This window comes from Phasianus colchicus, chromosome 1, assembly GCF_987193195.1.
Source record: "Phasianus colchicus chromosome 1, bPhaCol1.hap1.1, whole genome shotgun sequence".
In the NCBI taxonomy this organism is placed as follows: Eukaryota; Metazoa; Chordata; class Aves; order Galliformes; family Phasianidae; genus Phasianus; species Phasianus colchicus.
In genome coordinates, this window is record NC_143436.1 from 122,336,490 (window position 1) to 122,359,933 (window position 23,444).

A 23,444-nucleotide genomic window follows, 5' to 3' on the forward strand; every position below is an offset into this window, starting at 1 on the left:
TACTCAGCACACAAATACTTAGGCAAGGAACTATATGCTAGTTTTATTCATAAAATACTTTTCCTAAGTGCAAAATATTTTATTTTATAAAAGTTAGCAAAAAGTGTTACATTTCTAACAGAACCAAGAAAACCATTTCTACTTTTATTCATTTATTCTTCTCAATATGGAAGCTAGAAGTATGCACCACACCAACAGATTTCAGTGCCAGTCAGGTCATTCAATAAATACATCATTCTACCATTCCAATCTATGAGTGACAGTGAAAAGACTTCATATATCTATTGAAAAAATATAAGCATTTTTGGCTTTTTTTTTTTTCCTTGGGTTTGGAACTAGTAAGATCTACACACAATATAAAGTTCTTTGCATTTGCAAATAACATTGTATAGAACAGTAATGGGTGAATGTCAGAAGTAACTCAGAAGAACAAATGCTCTTGTGTTACCAAGCAACACCAGTACATTATGTCTATTTGAAAAAATACATATATATCAATTTAGCCTATTTCTTAAATCCTACAGAAGATGTCAGCAAGGAGCTTGTTAGGGAAACTTAGTAATTTTCTATTTGATAAAGCCATTGCATATTCTAACTTACTGTAAGAAAACTGATTATATGCTGTGTATAATAAACTGCCTTTTTGTTATGAATAGAACTCAAAGCATGTAGCAGTATCCTTGATAATTTTATCCTATAGCTAAAAACAGAAAGAAACAAAAAAGCACAACAGCAAACCAAACCACTATGCCTCAAAGGGGACAGATTTAGTTAAATCTTGTTCTGTCACATACGCAGCCTTAAGCCAAAGTTGCTTCAACTGTTAGAAGTGAATCTGGTTCCTTGTTTCAGCTTCCTGAGGAGATCTTTTCTGTGAAAAAGTTGGATGCTTGAGGCTAAGCTCAGAGATAATACAACTAGAAAGGCAAACACATGTACCAGTTAGCCAGTACTAGAAAGGAAAGCAACAGGCATTGTATATGATTTCTGAGACAAAGTTTTGGTAGCAGAGTGGCTGCAGGTGTGGCTTTTGTGAGAAGACAGAAGGAGATGCCCCATGTCTGACACAGCCTGTTCCAATCATCTCCAAAAAGGACCCATCACTGGCCAGTGCTAAGCCTGTGATAACATATTTAAGAAAGAGCAAAGAATCTTGTGTTGCTGCCATGAGAAAGGAGTTCGAAAATGTGAGAAGCAGCTCTGCAGGCACCAAGGTCAGTGCAGGAGGATGGGAGGTGCTCCAGATGTGGAGCATAAATTCCCTGTAATCCTTGGAGAGGCCCATGGTGGAGCAGCTGGATTTGACCTGATGGAGCCTACAACATATGGAGGACCCACTCTGGAGCAGTCCATGAAGGACAGCATACCTGTGTGAGGGATCCTAAGTTGGAGCAGGAGCAGAGAGTGACCATTAAGGAGAGGAAGAGACAAAGAGTTAGGGACTGATCACAGCCCCCATTTTTCTGTGCCACTCAAGGAGAGGTGGGAGAATCAAGACTTCAGTACTTAAGTTAAACCTAGGAAGAAGGGATAAGAGGGGAGGAGAAATATGGTTTTGGTTTTGTCTTGATTTCTCACTATTTTACTCTTTTTAATCAGCAATAAATAATAAATCTTTACCAAATCAAGTCTCCTTTGTCTATGATGGCTATTATTCAGTGATCTCCATGTCTGTATCTTGACCATTCATTTTATTTTCCCTCCCAGTCCTGTTAAGTATGGAGAGCGAAAGAGCAGCTTGGAGATTACCTGGCAGCCAGCTTACCAGCTTACGTTAACCTATCACATATGAAATTCAATATATATGAAGCCATTTATTTCTATATATGTATTTTTCAGGTTCCCATATCCTAATAATTTTCAAAATGAGATTTTATTTTTTTGTAACTCAGTCCACTAATAAATCTCAGTGCTCTGTGGAAGAGTAAGCAAGGGCAGGAATAATCACTGCACATCTTTTGCAATTTAAGTTAACAACGACAGGACAAAAAAGCCTTCAGAACAGCAGCGTAACCGGACAGCAAAGCAAATATGTCTAACCTTATAAACCAACAGTCACAGATCTGAACATTAAAAACTATGACTGTGAGCCTGATAAATTGTACCACTGATGCTGGTCATCTCTGACTGCATAGGAACAGTATGCAGCTCATGTCCTTACAGCGTTAACTAGAGGTCCAAGCACTAGAAGATAATGGAAATTATTCTTTCTTAAATCTGAACCAGGATCCAAATTCACTAGATGTCCAGATGAAAAATGCAGTGAATTTGTACCTTGTGGACATCAGATCTGATTACACATATGCCACTGTGCAGCTGACTATGCCCCCAAAGAAGTACAGTCATCAGTTTTCATCATGATAAAACATAAACCTTGGGGTATTTGTTCTGGATTTTTTTTTCTTGCTCTTGTAGCGCTAAGCCAGAATGAAACTAATTTACCTCCTCACACACAGTGAAATAGTTTAGTTGACTATTAATTGTCCTTTATGGAGGTCCTTCTTTTCCTCTCAGCATTTCTACCAGCTCCTGCTGCCTTGATCATAGGTATATCCTTGGAATGCCTCAGGTTGGAGGACACCTTAAAGGATTCCAGCTGTAGCCTTTTTGTGGTCATGTCTGAGACTGCGGATTGTACTGTTTATGGCAGCCACACATGCCTTCCAATCATATCCAGTTTCCTTTAGATCAAAGGATGGGTAATTCTCTTGAAGAAAGTCTAAAAATAAACATATCAGAGCAAATTATCAATTATTTATGCAACTTGCATTCTCTTTTTGGACGTAATTCAATCAAAACAAGCACATCCAAAACAGAACAGCTTAGGTCTGGTACGAGGATTGAACAGCAGAATTAGGGAGCAAACATTTTCCCCCTCTGTTTGATATACTTGACAGTAACAAAAAGGTCTAAGCATTAAAACAAAATATGCAAAGAAAACAAGGAGCCATTTACATGGGCTTGATCCCTTAGAAATGTTGATGTTCTTTTGCTAAAGCAGAGTCTCAGCCTCCATTCCAGAATGTATGTGGCAAGACTATGCCTTCTTTCAAACGATCTTTGATAATTAAATAAAGAATTTACAGGAATCCTCTTGTTTCTGATGGATAGTACCAGAGATGACTTTGTTCCATCTTTAGAAACAAGGGGATGAAGGGTAGATCATGAGGGTCTTTTCCAACTTAAAGTCACTAAACTAAAACACAGCAGTTTAACACAACACAACTGTAGAGAAACAACAGTGACAGAAAAGCAGCAAGAATTCCTTCCTTACCTATCTTGTTACAGTAGAGTAAACAAATACTTGACTTAGGTAGCAAAGGAGTAAATAAGGTGAGACTGCAGCACCTTTCTGCCTTTCAACATGTAAAATGATTTGTTTTAAGATCAGATTTTTTTTTTTATTTAGTTACTTTCTTTTTTAAATTTCTGAGAAGAAGTTTTCTTCTTCATGAACCATGCTGTGAGTCTATTCCAGAACTCTTAATGCTGGGCTAGAGAAGAATGTCTTGCAGAAGGCAAAAGGCGCCTGCTACAACTCCAGCCACAACGTACCCACTGTGATTCTGGAATAGGATTTGCAAACAGAATAAATAATGCTAATTTCCTAAAGACATCATGGATTCACGTAAGCTGAAGAAATGGCAGAACTGTCTATATTCCTAAAGTGAAGTACAATGGCCATTCCAAAAGTGATACCTCTATCAACCAGTCTTATTATGCTATTTGTATCTGTAGTAATTTCTGTGGGAATAAACAGGAGGCACTGCTTTCAGAGAAACATATGTAATTTGTTAGGCTCCCAGCTACAAGCCACCAGAATAAGCCAAAGTCTGCTCTCCGAAGCAACAAGGTGTGTACTCTCAAACCGTTTCCAATCTCCCCAGGATCTTGAGGTTCACTATTTCATAGTCTCTATAAGAAATACCACCACAGATTTTCACACCCCAACCTTGCTCGTAAAGAGCACCAGAACCTGATGTGCTTTACTTCTGGTTGGTCTATCCAGCACCTGTACCAAGAAGCTGCCCCTGATGTCTATCAGAATCCCCTAGAACTGCTTCCATCTTCCAGTACACTGCCCTTTCAAGCAGATGTTGAGATAGAATTCCCCCGTAAGCAGCAGGTTTGTCTTCGGGAGACTTCCTTGAGGGGCCTGAATATGGATTCATCAACTTTCTCTCAACTACTTCCACTGCTCGTACTAATATATCCCCCTTTGTTATCTGAACAGAGATTTTCGATCTTACCTCTGAGAGCATTAATTCTGTTGCAGTCCAACGGACTCATACCACGTTCAATATTACCATAGACATTGCTTTTCACCAGAACATCTTCGGTGAACAGATGACGAATTAGGTAGCGAGCTGACAGCTCTGGCCGAGACTTCCCCTTCGCCACATAAATGACAGAGACAGGCAACTGAACGTTGCGCCACGGGCTTCCAAGGAGTTCTGAGAAGGAAACAGAGAGAGAAGTATTTTATCTATCCAGTATCTACTGTCCTGTAAAGCGGCTGTGTCATACTAAAACTAAAACAACAAAAAAGTCTCCCCTGAAACTACCGCACTGGCTTGGAAAGACCAGAGCAAAACCGTAACATCACAGCTAATTCTAAAATATAACAGATTGCAGACAGATGTCCAAGTAGGCAAAAAATGTGCCAGTTTTACAATAGTGTAACAGCACTTCTGATACGATTTCAGCAATGCTAGCGATGTAGCCTGCATTATTAATGACTGCTTTCTACACTGTTTTCCTCTCATGTGAAAAGAAGATGCTATTTCAATTACAGAAATAGATTTCCACTATTACAGCGGTGCTCAGATCCTCGAACTGGAAACTGGAAACAGTGAATATGTTTGCAGCAACTTGAACTGACTTCGCTGCAAGCATTAATATTATACATAAAAATCTTATATATATGTACTTTTATATATATATATATATACATATAAAATATAAGTATATATATAAAGCAGGTATATATATTAGGAATTATACAGATATAATTCAGCAGTTTGTGCGGTCAAAGTTTTTGTTGATGTGTATTATGGGACATGTGTAGATGCAAACATGTTCTGTTAGCCAGATCATATTCCCGTTCATTCCTAAGATGCCATACTATATACAAACCAAGAGCACGCCTTAAAAGGGAGAGTTATGTTGTACAGTAAAGATATCTGCTCAACTATTTCACCTACAGTAACATTTTCTGCTTTTTACTGACTATTAAAAAGATAACACACAAATTCACAGGATGCAAATTCCTCCATTTACCCATGGGTTCCAGAGACTGCAGTTTCTTGACTGAAGGTGTATGGAAAGATTCTGGGAACTTATCCCATCCTGAATTTTGCACACTGTCACTTGTAGAAATGGTCATCTTCTGAGAGTTTTGAGAACTCCCTTTACTGTTTTCATTGCAATTTAAATCTACAGAAAGAGATGTATCTGGACTGTCAGCCAATTTCTCTTTTGCATTAGCTATCTCCTGAAAGATATTAAATGAGGTTAACACATGTACAGGAAAAAGCCTACAGTCTTCTAATCAGTGTTTCACATTTAGAATAGATCAGATTCCACATATATACAATACAGTTAGTCCTGAATCTCAACCATCAAAGGCACAAGTGAAACAGAAAAAAAATAGTCATAGATCTGCACAAAGAAGAAGTGAATGGAGTTACAGGTGTTTTGGGAGTGATGTTCTGGTCAATATAAAGTTGAAATGCATGACTGGATATACCTCATGGAAAGCCAGTCAAAACAGTATTATCAGTTACATGCACCAGCTCACAATTAAAACTGATGCTACTCCTGGCAACATTTGTAGTACTTTCCTTTTAGTATTCTATGTCTACGCATCTGACTGAAGTCTGGACACGGAGCAGGAAGCAATGTGAGGAATATGCTTCCAGTATTCCCCATACGGAGCTACTGCTGCAATCAGCAGAGACATGCTGAGCAATGCAAAAGATGGAACCCAAGGAGTTTCCATTTAGAGCACTCATATGATGAGTCAAATAATTAATTTTACAAGGAAACACAAACTTAGTACTTAATAGATTATCGCCTTCAGACAACTTACTTGGTTTATTTTTGTTTCAGAATGCAAACAGCGGATCATAGCATTGACATGTGTGATACAGGTTTTCCAGTCTTTTCCATATTCACTCAAATCATAGTTTGGAAAGTTAGCTGCAAGAAATTCTGCATATAAAGCACACAAAATTTATTAAGATTCATTATAAAAAACCATGAAAACAGTATTTAAAAGTCTTCTTGTTTAGAAAGAAGGCTTAGGATTGCTTGATGTTTACCCTTCTCCATTTAGGAGCTTTGTATTTCTAGCTTTTATTAAAAAGAGATGGGAAGCTCAATTTCGTAGTGCTACTTAGCTTCAAAACAGAAGAGGTACACTGATATCTCTTTGATGTGTTTCAATAATGCTTTCACTATTAAGTAATTTGTGGTAGAAGTAGGAAAAAGATATAATTTGTTGTACAATCTTTTTTTTTTAAAAAAAGAAGACTGAGTAATACTGATGCTGCAACTACATAACATGGTCTATGCAACCTGCCAGCTTTAAGTAGGAAATGAGGAAACGTATGTGCTACAGGACATTGGGAAAATAGCCTGCCACCAGCATTTAAAAAAATAAAAAAATTAAAAGTCCTCCCACCTTCACGACTTCTCAAACAAACAAGAAAAGTGAAATTAAGAGGAGGAAAGAATGTATAAGAATAATAAGGTAACTTTTGTGGCAAGTATACCACAAGTATAAACAAATCAACCAACCAACCAAACTCACCCACAAAATCAATGTCACACAAGCAAAGTAAGTAGTAAAAAATTTAAGAACACTTGGCATAATTGATGAACATGAAGTAAATGAAACTGGAAAAAAAGTAGAACTGTTTTATCTGTATTGGGAAAAAAAAAAAATCAACATTGAGAATCACAAGGCAGGATTTTCAAAAACCAGAAGACAGAGAAGAATTTAGCACATTCACAACAGTGTTCAGGAGTTGAGACGTTGCTGGACAACGATTACGATTATCCTAGAGAAAAGAATGCATTCTTTTACTATTAAGTAATTTATGGTAGAAGTAGGAAAAAGTGAAAAACTCTAACTACCATGTAGAACATAAATCAGTGCATTTTGAAAGGTATTGTACCTCTTATTGCAGTCATTTTATTAGGATCCAGTGAACACCACCCTTGTGTACTCACTCCTATAACGCTACACAATAAAGCTTCCTTGGGGAACAAGACACGAACCAAGTAGCGCGCTGCATACTTTGGTTTAGTCTTTTGCCGAGCTTTCATCAAATAGTTTCCAAGAACTTTCACATTTCTCACCGGGTCACCAACATAATCTTTTGTAAAACAAAAGCAAACAAATTATTTTTAAAAAGTAAATATATATGTATCATAGAATCACTAAGGTTGGAAAAAACCTCTATGATCAGCTAGTTCAGCCATCCACCTCCCACCAACACTGCCCACTGAACCACATCCCTGAGTATACTTGTACCTTTGTACCCTTTCCTTAAACACATCCAGGGATGGTGACTCCACCACCTTCCTGGGAAGCAGGTTCCTATGCCTCACCGCTGTTTCTGAGAAGAAATTCTTCCTAATACCTCACCTGAATCTCCTGTGGTACAACTTGAGGCCATTTCCTCTTGTCCCATCACTGTTACTTGGGAGACATCTGACCACAATCCCCTTTCAGGCACTCGTAGAGAGCAGTAAGGTCTCCCTTGAGCCTCCTATAAGCTCTCCCCTGAGCCTTCTGTACGTGTATAGAATATACACATATATACGCACTTAAAAATATCTTTCAAATATATTGCTTATAATAATGGGATAACGTAAAGAATTCATCATTTTCTGTGGAATATATTATTTTGAAAGAAACCAAACACTGGAGGAAAGAACAGATTTTCCACAAATAAAAAAAGTTCTCTAAGAAGAGAACAGGTTTCTCCTTCACACAAATCAGGTATGTTGCTTTCTTTGCAGGCATATGCCTCAACTCTACAGACAGTCTCTTTTGTGTTTTTTGAAACATGCATAGTATGGATGTATTACTCATAGTATACGCAGGTTAAAGATAGTATTCTTGATGTAAACTAAGAGGGAATAAAAGGACTTAGTCTTATAAATAACACAAAGGCTTGTCTTATGTAACAGCATATATACTGCACAGAGGTTTTTAATTGATCCCCAGCATATTAAACATTCCTAAGACATTCAAGAATTCTAAACCCTATTCTATCATAAAAGCGCTTGCAGAGCAGCTGGTTTTACTCCTTTACTTTTCTTAAATAATGATAAGCAGATTTCTTGAGGCAGAATTTTTTACACTAGCAGCAATTTTTTAGCCCACGCGCCTGCATATTTATTACAAAGAAACTTACCAAAGCTTGGATGGATGGAGACTGATGAAGATGGCACTTCTTTGCTAATGTTTACACTCCCAGATGCATTTCTGTAGTTCACCACCACTGCTTCATTTCCCAAACCTGTTTCAGATGGTGCTGGCATCACTGATGATGCTGCTGAAGATGATGCAATGTTGACAGTACTTTCAACAGTACCAGAAAGATTTGGTTGTGGAAGAAGGTCAGGGATGCTGTCAGCTGCTGTAAACTGTGAATGCAAGGATTGTGTAGAAACTATGGTGGGGAGTGGAGGGCTCTGCCTAAGAACAGGCTGCTGAGATTCAAGTTCAACAGTCTGTTGAACGCTATTTGTTGTGGTATTGACCTGACCATGGCTATTTTGTAAAGCAGCCCTTATGACTGGGTTATGCCTTCCTCGGCCTGGTGAAGAGAGATGAAGACTTGAAGCCCTTTCCAGAGATTTTTGTACTCTTATTTTTCCTTGGGGCAAATGACTGGAACTTCTGTATGTAAATCCAACTGGTTTCTGTAAATTTGATTCAGAAAACAATAAAAAGGTTAAATTAGATACATCTGGTCTTTCACAAACCAAGAAGAACACAATTTAATAATTATGCTATTGGCAATATAGTTTGCCACAGAATCACAAAACGGATGAGGCTGGAAGGGACATCAGTGTCCACCTGGTCCAACATGTGCTCAAGTAGGCACAGCCAGAGCAGGTTGTCCAGGACCATGTCCAGACATCTTTTGATGATCTCCAAAGAGGAGACCCTACAGCCTTTCTGGGCAGCCTGGATCAGCATCCACACAATGTAAAGAATCCCTCTGGTGTTTTGATTCGTGCTCATTGTATCTTGGCCTGTCACTGTGCACCACTGAAAAGAGCCTGACTCCATCACCTTTGCATCCTGCCATCAGGAATTTATACACATAGATGAGATCCCCTTTGTGTCTTCTCTTGTCCAGGGTGAAGATTCCCAGCTCTCTCAGCCTCTCCTCATAGGAGAGATGTTTGCTCCCTTCATCATTTTTGTGGTCCAGTGTTGGACTTTTCCTAGCATGTCCACATACACGTTGTGCTGGGGGAGCCCAGAATTGGTCACAGTAGTGACCACTCTCCACTAGAGCAATTCATCTTTGTCACGAAACCAACGCTATTCTTCTCTCTTCTATTCTCATTTTTAAGTCAGACACTAAACATTTATCCTGTCAGTCATTTTCTGTCCAAGCTGTCTCTTCATCATTTGTTTGTTGGCTGAAGGCATTCAATATCCAGACCCTGTTTGCAGTGTAGACTCCATAGTAAATAAAATGGACAGAGATGGGTTGAGCTTTCTGTTACCTGGAGTCCTTTCATTATAAAAAACATGCATCCTAAGACATCCATTCTATTTCAAAACTCAGTCAGCGAGTAGGAGTTAACAAAGATGTGTTTGGTTTTTTTTATTGTTAGATCAGAAGTCAGAACATATTCTACCCTTGAAACCTTTAAAAATCTATCACCTGAATAAAGACTTTGCTGAAAGTTCGTCCATTTCTCCAACTGATAAATCATAGTACCTTTGCCACTAAACTCCTGAGTTATATCCTTAACACATGGCAGATGTAACAGTATACAGCTATAAAAAATGAAAGCTTTCGTGATGGTTTTTAAGAGCAAAAGCATGACACCTTGTTGTGGCTGACACAAACAGTTTGTTCCACGAATCTCGATGTTTGGATGACTGTACAGTACAAGCATGGACAACAACAACACTTTCCCAAATAAAATGTAATACTTTATTAATTACAAACACGCACAAGACCGGCTTCACTTTTATTCACCCTTGATGCAAATAACCTTACTGATCTCTTGATTTTTTGACACCAGAATAGCTCTGTCACGTTGAAAGCTTCTAATATTGTTGACAAAGAAAGGTCACTAGAGAATTCATGACCTTCTTCAAAAATTACCTGCTTTTCCCTTTAATGAGTATGTGTACATAGTCTCAAGTACTAATATTCTGTCTCTTAAGTTATCAGAGGATTAACCGTGTAAGAACAAAGTGGATAATGCAGCCAGTAGTGTGTCTTCTTAAAAAATTTGAAGAAAGGCATTTTATTACAAAAATATACTTCTGTATTCTGTAACGGAGATGACAACACATTGTTGAGACCAAAAATCAGTTAGCTAATAGAACCAGCCTGTCTGGATTCTGTGAGGCATAAACTCTCCTCTAATTCCAGAAACCAACAAGACAGTGCACTATTTGGTAACGCAGTAACACCAGTATACACAAGTATAAGATAATCTAGAAAATTCCTCCCTGTTCTTTACAATACAAACAGAATCTTAAAGCACCTGTGGCATTATCCTGAATTTGAAGAACACTGGCAATTTTGTGACCAGTGGTCAGTAACAACACAGAAGATTATTAATGACATAGAAAAAGGTATCTAAGTCAAATTAATTGAAATGGAATCCACACCTACTAGTTTGCTACTAATTTTCTTCTTAGTGACAGAAGAGGATTTTTTTTTAAAAATAAGCATCAGAAGAAATGAGAGAATTAAAGGCAAATCTGAGTTTCTCGGTTCTATAGTACTCACAGGTTTGAGTAACAGTGGCCTAGCACAAGTATGCTGCATTTCTGAGACCTTCCGATGAAGCAGGTCAAGTTTTTTATCCAGTTTCTGAATGGAATCGTACATGGCCTGATAACAAAAGGAGAGGAGAAAACAGGATTGTTTCTCGAGAACCCAACTCACATCTGAAGAAATCAAGAAAGTTCCATTAAGGGCAAAATTCTCTCCTTGTAATGGGGCAAGATTAGCAAATAATAAATACTCTCTGTAAGTAAATTAAAGAGCAATTTACGCACGAAATGTAAATAGCAATGGTAAACATCACAGTAAAAAGAATTCTCAGAGAAGCCAACCATGTTAATGTAGCTGAAGTGGGCACTTACAGGTTGTTCTTCCTGCTTCTGTCATATGTTTTGTTTTATCTAACATTCCATAGAATCAATACCTCACCACTCTTTCAGAGAAGAAATTGTTCCTCATGTCCAACCTGAACCCCTGCTGGTGCAACCTGAGGCCATTCCCTCTTGTACTAGCACTGTTATCTGGGAGAAGAGGCCAACAACTCCCACCTCACCACAACCTCCTTTCAGGAGCTGTAGAGATTGACAAGGTCTGCCTTGAGCCTCCTCATCTCCAGACTGAAAAGTTGCCTTAGGCACTTCCCATAATAAGACTTATGTTCCAGACCCTTCATCATCTTCACTGCCCTTCTTTGGACATGCTCCAGGGCCTCAATGTCTTTCTTGTAGTGAGAAGACCAAAACTACAGACAATCTCAAAAGTAAGCTAGGTGTTATGATATGCTATTTAAATTCACAATGTTTGCAAGAACACAGTTCAAAGGCTCACAGGCAGTCACTGAAATACTGATTTTTACACCAGTAATGGGAAATACACTTAGAATAATACTGTCTGTAAAGTTAAATTACTAAATGGAATTGAATGTGGACAAGAATATCAAAGACAACAAGAAGAGCTTGTAGAAGCGCACACGGCAGAAGGAAGACTAGGGAAAGTGTGAGATCACTGCTAAATGAAGCAGAGGAACTTATTACATGGGGAAGGGAAAAGAAGCACTGAACACCTTCTTTGCCTCAGTCTTTAGTAACTCCCAGTTCCAGAGACCAGGAAAAGACAAGGGAAAGAAGACATCTTCTTGGTGGAAGAGGATCAGTTCAGGAAACACTTAAGCAAACTGGACATTTGTAAGTTCATAGACCCTGATGGGATGCACCTTTAAATGCAAAGAAAGCTCATGGATGTCACTGCAAGATCACTCTTGATAATGTTGACAATCATGGCAACAAGAAGAAGTGCCCAATGACTGGAGGAAAGTAAACATCACTCCACACATCAGTCCCTGGGAAGGTAATGGAGTAGCTAATCCTGGAAAACATTTCCAGGCACACGAAGGACAAGAAGATAACCAGGACTAATCAATCACCACTGTTTCACCATGCTTGGCCAACTTCTGCAATGAAATGAGCAGCCTGATGGGTGAGGGGAGATTACTGGCTGCCTGGTATTCAGTAAGGCTTCTGTTCCTCCTAAGTTCATCATAAACAAGCTAGTGTATGGGCAGTGAGGCAGACTGGAAATCAGCTGAACAGTCAAATTTAGAGGTAGAGTGATTTGTGGTTCAAAGTCAAATAGGAGACCACAAAGGTTCAGAGCGTAAATCATCTATATACCTAAGGACATTTACTGGACATTTATACTTAGTTACAAGTCACTCACAGTTATCCTCTCTAAAGCATGACCTGTCATGTGAATCCCTTTCACTCTATGGAGTACTTTGACTTGGGTCAGGTAAGCGCTCACCTGAATAAGGGATGGCCTTAATTTTCAGTACAGTGATATTCAAATTTATCAGCTACTGCTTCAGTAGTCAACATCAAAAAAACTTGCCAAAACAAAACTACCAAGATCCCAAGGGGCATTTGTGGCAAGCCTGGTACCTACAGAAGCTGGGCATGGGCAGAAGTCAGATCTTTCTCAGTACTGTAAAGCCCCTCACAATAAATTATTTTGTATTAAAGCTTAAGATTTGAAAAATATCCATGCCAGTTGTATGTACAAAGAAACAGATTACTGTCTCATTGCAAATATCAGAGTGAAGTGAAAGCTTAACAATTTCAGTGGACAACTGGAAAGTCTGAAGCCTCAGGTTACCAAATAGGTTTCAAGACTTCCTTAAATTTAACTAACATTGTTTAAATGTCATTAAAGAGAGGACAGAGGAAAACACAACAACAAAAAAGAGAGAGATACCTGGCAATAACTTAGAACTTCTGTGAGAGTTTTCTGCTGATCTCCAATGTAGGAAGCTTCAGATACAACGCTCCCCTTTTTCATTAAAATAGCATGAAAAAGAAGTTTCAGTTAGCAATATATACACAGTCTTAGGTTATAACATCAAGTCAACAAATCCCAACTTCAAACATCCCATATTATTTTAGTCTATCCTAAAACATGCATCCCCAAGACGACTTTTCAAAGTCAGTTAAACAAAAGAAAGTTAACTTACGCATTCATAATCTGGTTCATACTCATAAATTACACTCTCACTGTCTTCATATTCTCCTTCGCTGGTTCTTATCTGGAAAATGGCAGAAATAACTTGAAATGTAAAAAACAACAGAGAGATCTAACCTGGGCACTGACCTTTGTAGCTATACTCTCTCCCTGGCTACAAAAGGGCCCAAGGCAGACATTTAACAAAGACATCTTATTCACATGGCTCTAGTAAAGTCATAAGAATACACTCATTCTTTAGTTTAAGAAAATTATATCTTCTTTAAAATAAACCTGTTGCATATTAATAATAATATGTATATATATTTTAATTGGTTAGGCTAAGGACAACGTTTTCTCATCTAGCTATACAGGTACAGCTACTGTTACACAGTTATACGGTTGGTGACATACTACCTATCCAGGCTTATGTAATTATGAGACTCCACACAGATTTTTATACTGATTTAAATAAACCTATGGGGAAAAAATCCAGACATTTATTTCCCTGTTTTTAACTCTGCACACAGATACTGTAGAAATGTCACTTCACAAACTGAAAGAAGTGGTTTCATGTTTGAAAGGCATTGCATGAAAACTCCTTTTAGATGGGGATCAATAGTGCCACCACCTGGACAATGCTGATGTTTCTCTTTTACTGGATAGAAGCAGTTCCCATCCATGGACAAAAACCCACAATGGTTTTTGTGTCTATCCCCTCCCCGCCCCCTCCTTCCAAACAGATAAACAAAACCGCACCAAAATCTAAGCCAAAAAAGCCACCAACAAAACCTAGAATGGGCTGTCCAGGGAGGTGCTGAAGTCACTGACCCTGGAGGTGTTCAAGGAACGCTTGGACGTTGTGATGAGGTACATGATTTAGTGAGAATTATTGGTGATGGGTGGATGGTTGGACTGGATGATCTTTTTGGTCTTTTTCAACCTTGGTGATTCTGTGAATCATTATACACGATGGTTTTTGTGTCTCCTGCCCCCCAAGCTTTATAGTAAGGAAGTCCTTGTTGAACATTATATGCCCCAACCTCTAAAATTTAAGGAATTAACTTTTGCATATTGACACAAAGTTTCAGACCTGCCTCAGGATAAAAATATACCTAATTGGTCTTTGATCAGAACTATCCATGAGAGCCAACCCCTATTCCAACTCCATTTACTTAAACTGCACAAAGAAATTTTTACTGCAAAATATGAGCATCTACATGAAAAATTAGAAGTCGCTTTCCTGCGTAGACAAATTTCTATACAAAGTACAGTATCTAGCACAAGATTTTACCCTTGCTAGGAGATACAGTACAGATATCATCATCAAACAAACACAAAATGGAAGGACAAATGATGTTTCCAGTAACACTGAAGGGGCTGCTGTCTGGCTACACATACCACATTCTGTCCCACTGGAGTAGGGGCAAGTCGCTTTCTTTTATTACACAAAGACACAAAATCCATTTTTTCAGGGACGTGGCCATTTCCTCTCTGTGTACTTGCAGAACGGCTCTTTTGTGATTTCACTTGTTCAGCCAGGACCAACAAACCTTCACTTCCTGGAAAAGAGGAGAAAAAGCAAAGAACATCAGTGGCTTTTTCTGTTTGAAATTAGCATTTGATTATGAACACAAGCACAGTCACTTAAACACAACTACTGCAACAAACACAAAAACTAACCATCACTTTCAACTGCTTGGTTATTTGAAATGTTTAATCCTCTGCTGTTCCTTCCCCACACTTACAGGGTCTCCTCTCCCTATTTCTGCCACTGTAACACTGTACAAAGAAGAAGATCAGCTCCAGGTATGCTTTCTTGTGTGCCAGTGTAGGTCAGGGATTCCCAAACACAAACTAGCTAGATGCAGTTCACAAAATGTCTCTACCTCAATATGTGGGCCTGGCACACAGTTAAAAAAAAACCAACAAAACAATACTGATACAACAGCAACATTTAAGCAACTGAAAATGATAATCTTTTCCAACACCCTAAAGTAAAAGCCCTACAGCTCTCACCAAACTCCATTTAATAAAATTTTACCTGATGTGCTTTACTTTTACCCATCACCTCTGTTTTCACATCCTACCTTCTTAAGGGCAGGGACTCTCCTCTTTTAAGAACACACAGCCCTAATGCTGTTGCCTTAAGCTTGCCATGGGAATACCGGGTAGAACTACAAAAGATACCATGGCCATTCTTCAAAGGCATGAAAAAGCCTGGCAGTTTTCAACACGGACTAAAAAAGACTATGCTTTGGGGATGTTCACAGTGATTCCTCTCCTCTGCTGGCCTGTTCCCTGCCAAGCAACCGCAGACACCACCACACCTGACTTACACACTGTACAACCTATTTCAAAGAAAGGAAAGAGGTGAGGAAAGCCACTGCAATGTTAACAAAGCAATGGGAGAAAGGGGCTCCAGACAATCATTTCTATGCTATCAAAGCCGAATGCCCATGTACATGAGAGAAGGGCTCCTTAAGCAGTGTTAACCGGGAACACCACCAGTGAGATGTGGCTCTTGGTGGAGTTTGTACTGCTGACATTGCCTTTGTTCAGAGGTGGGGGTTGGAAACAAACACAGCTTACAGTCTTACCCTCAAGAGGAATCTTCTTTCAGGATAACCTTCTTAGCCAGACCTCTCAAATCTTAACTATTAATTATTTTACTGCCAACTGTGGCCAGTCCCTAACAAAGGCATTGAAAACAAAACTACCAGCCAACCAGCACCAACAAAATAGATTGTCACTTCTCCCTCTCCCTCGTATTTCTTTCAAATCCCATAGGATTGCCAGACCTGCATTTTAAAGGACCTGAAAAATGTTAATGGCTTCTCACAGTTCATGCAGAAAAAATCTAAAATTTTTCAAAGAAATCCATCATTTACAGATTTGTACCTCAAACTTCCAGGAAAGAGCTATGGCAGCTCATTAAAAAGAAATAAATAAAAACAATTTTGTGAGAAAATGAAGAGTAAACTGTTTTCTCTTGATTTTTGTGTATTCTAGCTATAGATCAAGCTAAGTACTATACAGATAGGAATTAAAAAATGAGAAAAGCTGAAAAAGCTATACAGGACCTTGTAAAGAACAAGACCAGGCATAAAAAGGCAAAACTAAGTCTCTATATTTCTATCTGCTGTGAATGAGGATTTGGAAAGCTGAAGAAGTATGGTGGAGAATTTCTGTGGATACCTACAGCACATTCCTCTCAAGTAAAAGGGTCTGCATGAGAAAAGTTACTAGGACAGTTTTTACTACTCTTGCAAAATAACCAAATTGATTGTTTTTGCTCCTGGCCTGAAAGAAGAACTACATTTGGGGTCCTCAACACTTGAGTCTAGCGGAAGGCCACAGAGATGATCAGAGGGCTGGAGCACCTCCCCTATGGGGATGGGCAGAGAAAGCTGGGGTTCTTTGGCCTGGAGAAGAGAAAGCTCCAGGCAGACCTTATAGCAGCCTTCCAGTACCTGAAGGGGACTTACAGGAAAGCTGGGGTGGGACTTTTCATAAGGGCATCTAGCAACAGAATGAGGCAAAATGGCTTTAAACTGGAACAAGGTAGATTCAAACTAGGTATTAGGAAGAAATTATTTACTGTGAGAGTGGTGAGACGCTGGAACAGGTTGCCCAGTGAGGTTATGAATACCCCACCCTGGAAGTGTTCAAGGCCACGCTGGATGGGGCTCTGGAGCAACCTGGTCTAGTGGGAGGTGTCCCTGCTTATAGCAAGGGGGTTGGAACTAGATGATCTTAAAAGTACCTTCCAACCTAAACCATTCTATGATCACAGAAATGAAAGGGGAGAAAGCCATTTCAAACTGAATGAGAACAAGTTAAAAATATCAAAAAGCAAAGGGAACTGCTTGGCTTTTATGCACTAGAATAGAAAGGGCTAGGACAGATAAAATTAGTAATATGTTCAGTCTCATTTTCAAAAAATTACACGAAGAGCCCAGACAAATACAAATGCAGCAAAGCTGGTAGAAGATGAAAGATAGATAATGGTCTAAAGTTATGCCAGGGGAGGATCGGGTTGGGTATCAGAAAAAATTATTCTCAGAAAGAGTGGTGATGCAGTGGCACAGGCTGCCCAGGGAGGTGGTGGAGTCACCATCCCCAGAGGCGTTCAAGGATTGTGTAGATATGGCACTGAGGGACATGGTTAGTGGGCATGGTGTGATGGGTTGACAATTGGACTAGATGATCATAGCAGTCTTTTCTAATCTTAATGATACTGTGGTTCTACATATATGAGATCAGTGCTAGCTAGACTACTGCAGATAGCATAACATGGAATCATAACCAGCAAGTGAATTATAAAAATAAATAACTGCTTAATACTTGTTCTTTCATGTGAGCATTAAGACCTCGTAGGAAATTACCAGGCTTGCTGTGTTAACCTACAGAGCAAACATAAATTGGCAGAGTATCGGTGAAACCAGACTAAGCAAGAATGCAATTTAATAAACATAGTTATCTTGCACCACTGGGCTTGAACAAAGGCAGCAGTTGAACAACTTGCTTATGTGGGCAAAGCACCTGACAGACGTGGAGATGTGAAGTTTAACATCACACCTAGGGCCTGAGTGATACCTGTGTGGAGGCCACAGTGCGATGTTGTTTCTTGCAGTGAGTGCAGTGTTGTCTCAGTAAAGCTGGAAGTGCAGCCTTGCCTCTGTACCAAACTTTGACCTCAACACCCTCTGGCTTTAATTAACAACATAACAAGCCTTGCTAAAAAGCTTATCAGCACACGACCTCATCAAGAATATAAATATAGCCCTCTGTCAGCACTCTATTGAGGAGTCGCTCTATGGGCCTGGGTGCATTGGCAGTTAGCGGGGACGCCTCTTTTGGTAAGAAATTGCACCATCTTTATTTTGTGGATGATATCTGAATGAATTGTTAATTAATTACTTAAGATATTTAATATTAACACAGCTAGCTCATTCATTTCTCATTGTCAATTCCAAATCTGTTATCTACTGGCTCATTAAACTATTTTTGACTTCGCAAAACAGTCTCAGTAAGAGTCCTTGAGAAGGCTCTGAGAGGCAAATGTTGACTGTAAGTGGCCATACACATAATCCTCTAGACATAAACTGGTGACCAAGTATGAGACTAAGACTGGGTCTAGCTGTATCTGGACTCCTAAGGAGAAGAAAGCAAGGGGGACCTTTTTGAACCTCATGACTCAACAGGAGCGCTTCCCCACTGTCCATGCTTCAGACTCATGCCCTTAATGCAACAGACCTACCTACTCAGCTCCAGTGTTTGCTTCCTTACTCAAACCACTCCATCTCTCTGCCTCTGCCATGCAGACCAAGACAGCATTCATAGCCTAGAACTACACATCCCCAGAATTGAGACCCTAGGACCTGACAGTACTGTGGGACAAATACCAATGCAGGTATGAAGACATGCTGGAAGTGGGAGCGTAGGGTGCCAGGATCACAGAATCACAGAATCACAGAATGACCTGGGTTGGAGGGGACCTCAAGGATCATGTAGTTCCAACCCCCCTGCCTAGCAGGGCCACCAAACATACACCTTTACTAGATCAGGTTGCCCAGAGCCTCGTCCAACCTGGTCTTGAACACCTCCAAGGACGGGGCATCCACAACATCCCTGGGCAGCCTGTTCCAGGACCTAACCACCCTCCTAGTAAAAAACTTCCCCCTAACATCCAACCTAAATCTTCCCTCTTTTAACTTAAAACCATTTCCCCGTGTCCTGCTATTATCAGCCCTTATGAAGAGTTTACTCCCCTCCTGGGAGTAAGTTCCCTTCAGATATTGAAAGGCTGCAATGAGGTCGCCCCGCAACCTTCTCTTCTCCAGGCTGAACAAACCCAACTCCCTCAGCCTGTCCTCATAGGGGAGGTGCTCCAGCCCCCTGATCATCTTCGTGGCCCTCCTCTGGACCCTTTCCAAAATCTCCATGTCTTTTTTGTACTGAGGGCTCCACACCTGAACACAGTACTCCAGATGGGGCCTCACAAGAGCAGAGTAGAGAGGGACAATCACCTCCCTATCCCTGCTGACCACCCCTCTCCTGATGGAGCCCAGGATCCCATTTGCTTTCCGGGCTGCCAGAGCGCACTGCTGGCTCATGTTAAGTTTCTCATCTATCAGGACCCCTAGGTCTTTCTCTGCCGAGCTGCTCTCAAGGACAACTCCCCCCAGCCTGTACAGGTGCCTGGGGTTCTTCCGGCCCAAGTGCAAAACCTTGCACTTTGCCTTATTGAACCTCATTAGGTTCACCCGAGCCCAGCTTTCCAGCCTGTCAAGGTCCCTCTGAATGGCCTCCATTCCCTCCACCGTATCGACTGCACCACTCAGCTTGGTGTCATCAGCAAACTTGCTGAGGGTGCACTCCATTCCCTCATCGATGTCATTAATAAAGATGTTAAAGAGCACCGGTCCCAAGACAGACCCTTGAGGGACACCGCTCGTTACCGGCCTCCACCTGGACATAGAGCCATTGACCACCACCCTCTGTCTGCGGCCTTTCAACCAATTGCTTATCCATCTAGTTGTCCACCCGTCAAATCCACTTCCCTCCAGTTTGGAGATGAGGATGTGATGGGGGACCATGTCAAAGGCCTTGCTCAGGTCCAGGTAAATGACATCAGTTGCCTTCCCTTCGTCCACCAATGCCGTACTCCATCATAGAAGGCCACAAGATTAGTTAAGCATGACCTTCCCCTGGTGAAGCCATGCTGGCTATCTAGGATCACGTGCTCGTTCTTTATGTGATCAAGCATATTGTCCAGGAGGATCTGTTCCATAATCTTCCCAGGCACGGAGGTGAGACTCACCGGCCTGTAGTTACCCGGGTCCTCCCTGCTCCCCTTCTTGTAAATGGGAGTGACGTGACCCTTCCTCCAATCGTCCGGGACCTCACCTGACAGCCACGACTTCTCAAATATGATGGAGAGCGGCTCAGCAACCACCTCAGCCAGCTCCTTCAGGACCCTGGGATGCACGCCATCTGGCCCCATAGACTTATACTCATTCAGTCTAAGGAGGCACTCTCGGACTTGCTCAACCCTTACAGTGGGGAGGGATTTACCTCCTTTGTCCCCACATAGAGGTATGGGGGTGCAAGACTTAGGGACGTGAAAAAGACTAGAATCCTGGCCACCAGTGAAGACCGAGGTGAAGAACTCATTCAGCACCTCAGCTTTCTCTTCATCTGTTGAAGCCATTTCTCCTTTTAAATTTACCAAAGTAGGTACGCCCGTTTTGGCCTGTCTCTTCTGGCCAATGTACCTGTAGAAGGTTTTCTTATTGTTTTTCACGTCCCTGGCCAAGTTCAGTTCTGCCTGCGCCTTGGCTTTCCTGATCCCACGTCTGCAAGTCCGGACGGCATCCCTGTATTCTTCCCAGGGTAAATCTTCCCAGAGGATAAATGCTCTAGCACAGTGTATGCTCTCAGACACTAGATACTTTCTGTAGACATAGGAGAATGCTAGCTTCACCTGAAGAAACATTAGCTAGCTGAGGCAGTTACCTTTTGAACTATTTGCAATGATGTTAAACCAATCAGCTTCCTGATTGAGTCCCCATATTTAGATTTAAGTAAAAATATGACCAAAAAAAAAAGAAAAAGTGATAGTAAAAGAGATACTGAGCTTGTAGACATAAAGGAATAAGTAGAAAGCATAACAGTAATACTCTGCAGCAGCAGAGAGGAATGACAACCTAGATCTGTATCTCAAGTGAGCCTGCTTTGCCAGCTAAATATCTGTAGGAAGAAGATATGAGACAAAAAATAAGAGAAACAAGTTTAAACAGACAGAACCAGACTTGGAGAAAAGGCACTGCTCTATAACACACCAACCTAAGACGGTGGTTGAATAAAAACAATCAGAGAGATTTTAGTTCAAAGTGTTATGTTCAACAGCTAAGATAAGCTTAGGTCATGTTTTGGTGTTTTGGCCACAGGTGATTATACTGTTTCACCTAGACAGTGCTAGCAATCAACAACAGAAGCTTTAAGCCTAAGGATTACAAAATAAAGAAATAAATAGATAAATAAATATCCTTTTAAAGACAATCATACCAACTCGTCACAATTGCTTTGCTGATAATCAAACACTTCTTAATTTCCTGAGACCAAGGTGAAACGTGTTCCTCATCAAAGATGTAAAAAAAAATTATAATAAACTCTATTGTCAAATAGAAGACTAAGGAAATTAAAACTTTGCAAATGCACCTGATAACACTGAGAAACTAAGATGTGTGGGACACTGCTGAAGAGAAATAGTAATAAGAACCTCTATTAACTCAACAGGCTGGGAAAAAAAGAAGTAGTAAATAACATCACTTAACTACAGTTATATTCTTTGCTAACTTAGCAGTACTGCTCAAGACACAATCCAAAGAGCTATGATTGAGTTTTGTCTGAGCCAATAGAAAAATTGGACAAGGTTTCTGAGAGCCTTTTATCTTAGATGCTAAAATAACAACAGTTAATTAAAAATAATAATAATAAAATCAAAGGCAACTCAGAGCTAGTATTTTACCACTCTGAATAGTCATCTTACTACTACTGCACACTGCTATCAGCAATGCTCCTCCTGGCTGTTAACCTAGAAGCTACACCTTCTACATTATGTTTTTTCATGTCATTTGCTTTCCAAATCCCTTTCCTAAGTGCTAATCATTAGCTAACTCATTCCTTGGTAGACACAAGAAAGTCTATCTTTAAACAAAGTAATATTTCAGTGGGATAGCTATTAATAAGGATCTCTAAAGTAATAACTTAATGGCCTCTTATTTTTAAATGCACTGCCAAACGATTTCTATAAAGTAGCTTTCAAATAAAACATATTTTAAAGACAGGTAACACAATAATGACACATTAAAGACAGAAACACTGAAAATACAGCATTAAAATTACCTACTAACTATGAGATCACCAAAGAAAAATGAAGTGCAACTACCATATGTAAGTTGAGGCACATGGTTAACATTACTATTTACTTCAAAATTTCATTCCATTGGCATGCAGCTTTATGTAGACAGGCCATTTTCTCCATCTTGTATTTCAGAACTGTCAATAATCACTGCTTCAACATAATCCTCAACATACACGGGTTGGTAATCTACACTACTTTCTGCAAGTGCAGAAAGACAGACAGGTTAAGACTAGACACTATTCTGCTTATCAGATGACAACTCAATCATGCCTAGCATTACCTCAGTTCTACCAAAGGCAAACTTAAAAACACTTTCACTTTAGCATTTAAGTACGAGGTCACTTACGAACATATGTATTGAGGTTTTCATGCACACTAGAAAGGAAATGGCTTACTGTTACTGGCAGAATTTCTAGAAGTATTAGCACCTAACTCCTCCTACAGTACCCTCCTTCAACACTAACAAGCACTTTTGAAAACCCCATCATTTAAGTATTCAATAGAGTAAGACACACTAATTTGGTTTTGAAATTTTACTTCTACATATTACACTCCAAAGAAATCAGTATGCTAACTGTAACTGCACATTTGGCATTCAGGTCAAACAAAGCATCAGCTTCCAGTGAGATACTATGCAGAAACACTGAATGGTAAACCCACTGATTAACCATATAATGTCAAGAAAAACTGTCCTTGTTTCAGAGTAACTATATTACAGCTAGACTTGACATTTGAAGGAGAGCAAGAGAGCAGAATTTATTCTTGAAAAAGAAATTAATGGAAAGAATCATATTGTGAAGTACTGAACTATGCTAGGAAATACTACTTAAATTCAGCCAGCACACACACAGTGACACTCTTTAGCGATATAAACATATGTAATATTTAACACAGGATCTCTGCCCCATTCAGTGTACAAGATGGACTGAGCACCAGGGATGAATGAGAGGTACACAGTTTTAATAGTGCCCTCCTTCCTCCTTCTTTACTCTTACACAAACAAGTCATTCCAAATC

The 23,444-nt window shown here is 39.9% G+C and overlaps 1 protein-coding gene across 5 annotated transcripts in view; it reads right to left on the bottom strand.

Moving 5' to 3' along the window:
- BEND2 (BEN domain containing 2) overlaps positions 1-23,444 on the bottom strand; it is a 26,611-nt gene continuing 3,167 nt past the window's right edge. For 4 of the 5 annotated variants that reach the window (XM_090125034.1, XM_090125047.1, XM_090125044.1 and 1 more), the window contains exons 2-11: positions 14,898-15,058; positions 13,510-13,581; positions 13,254-13,328; positions 11,007-11,111; positions 8,430-8,940; positions 7,182-7,382; positions 6,092-6,213; positions 5,281-5,494; positions 4,251-4,454; positions 1-2,719 (exon numbers count right to left, since the gene is read on the bottom strand). In XM_090125034.1, coding sequence (XP_089981160.1) covers positions 2,583-2,719; positions 4,251-4,454; positions 5,281-5,494; positions 6,092-6,213; positions 7,182-7,382; positions 8,430-8,940; positions 11,007-11,111; positions 13,254-13,328; positions 13,510-13,581; positions 14,898-15,058 — 1,802 coding nt within the window. In that variant the 3' untranslated portion in view covers positions 1-2,582. Of the gene's footprint in view, positions 2,720-4,250; positions 4,455-5,280; positions 5,495-6,091; positions 6,214-7,181; positions 7,383-8,429; positions 8,941-11,006; positions 11,112-13,253; positions 13,329-13,509; positions 13,582-14,897; positions 15,059-15,179; positions 16,425-23,444 lie in introns of those variants that run through there. The other variant, XM_090125049.1, reaches the window with a different exon arrangement.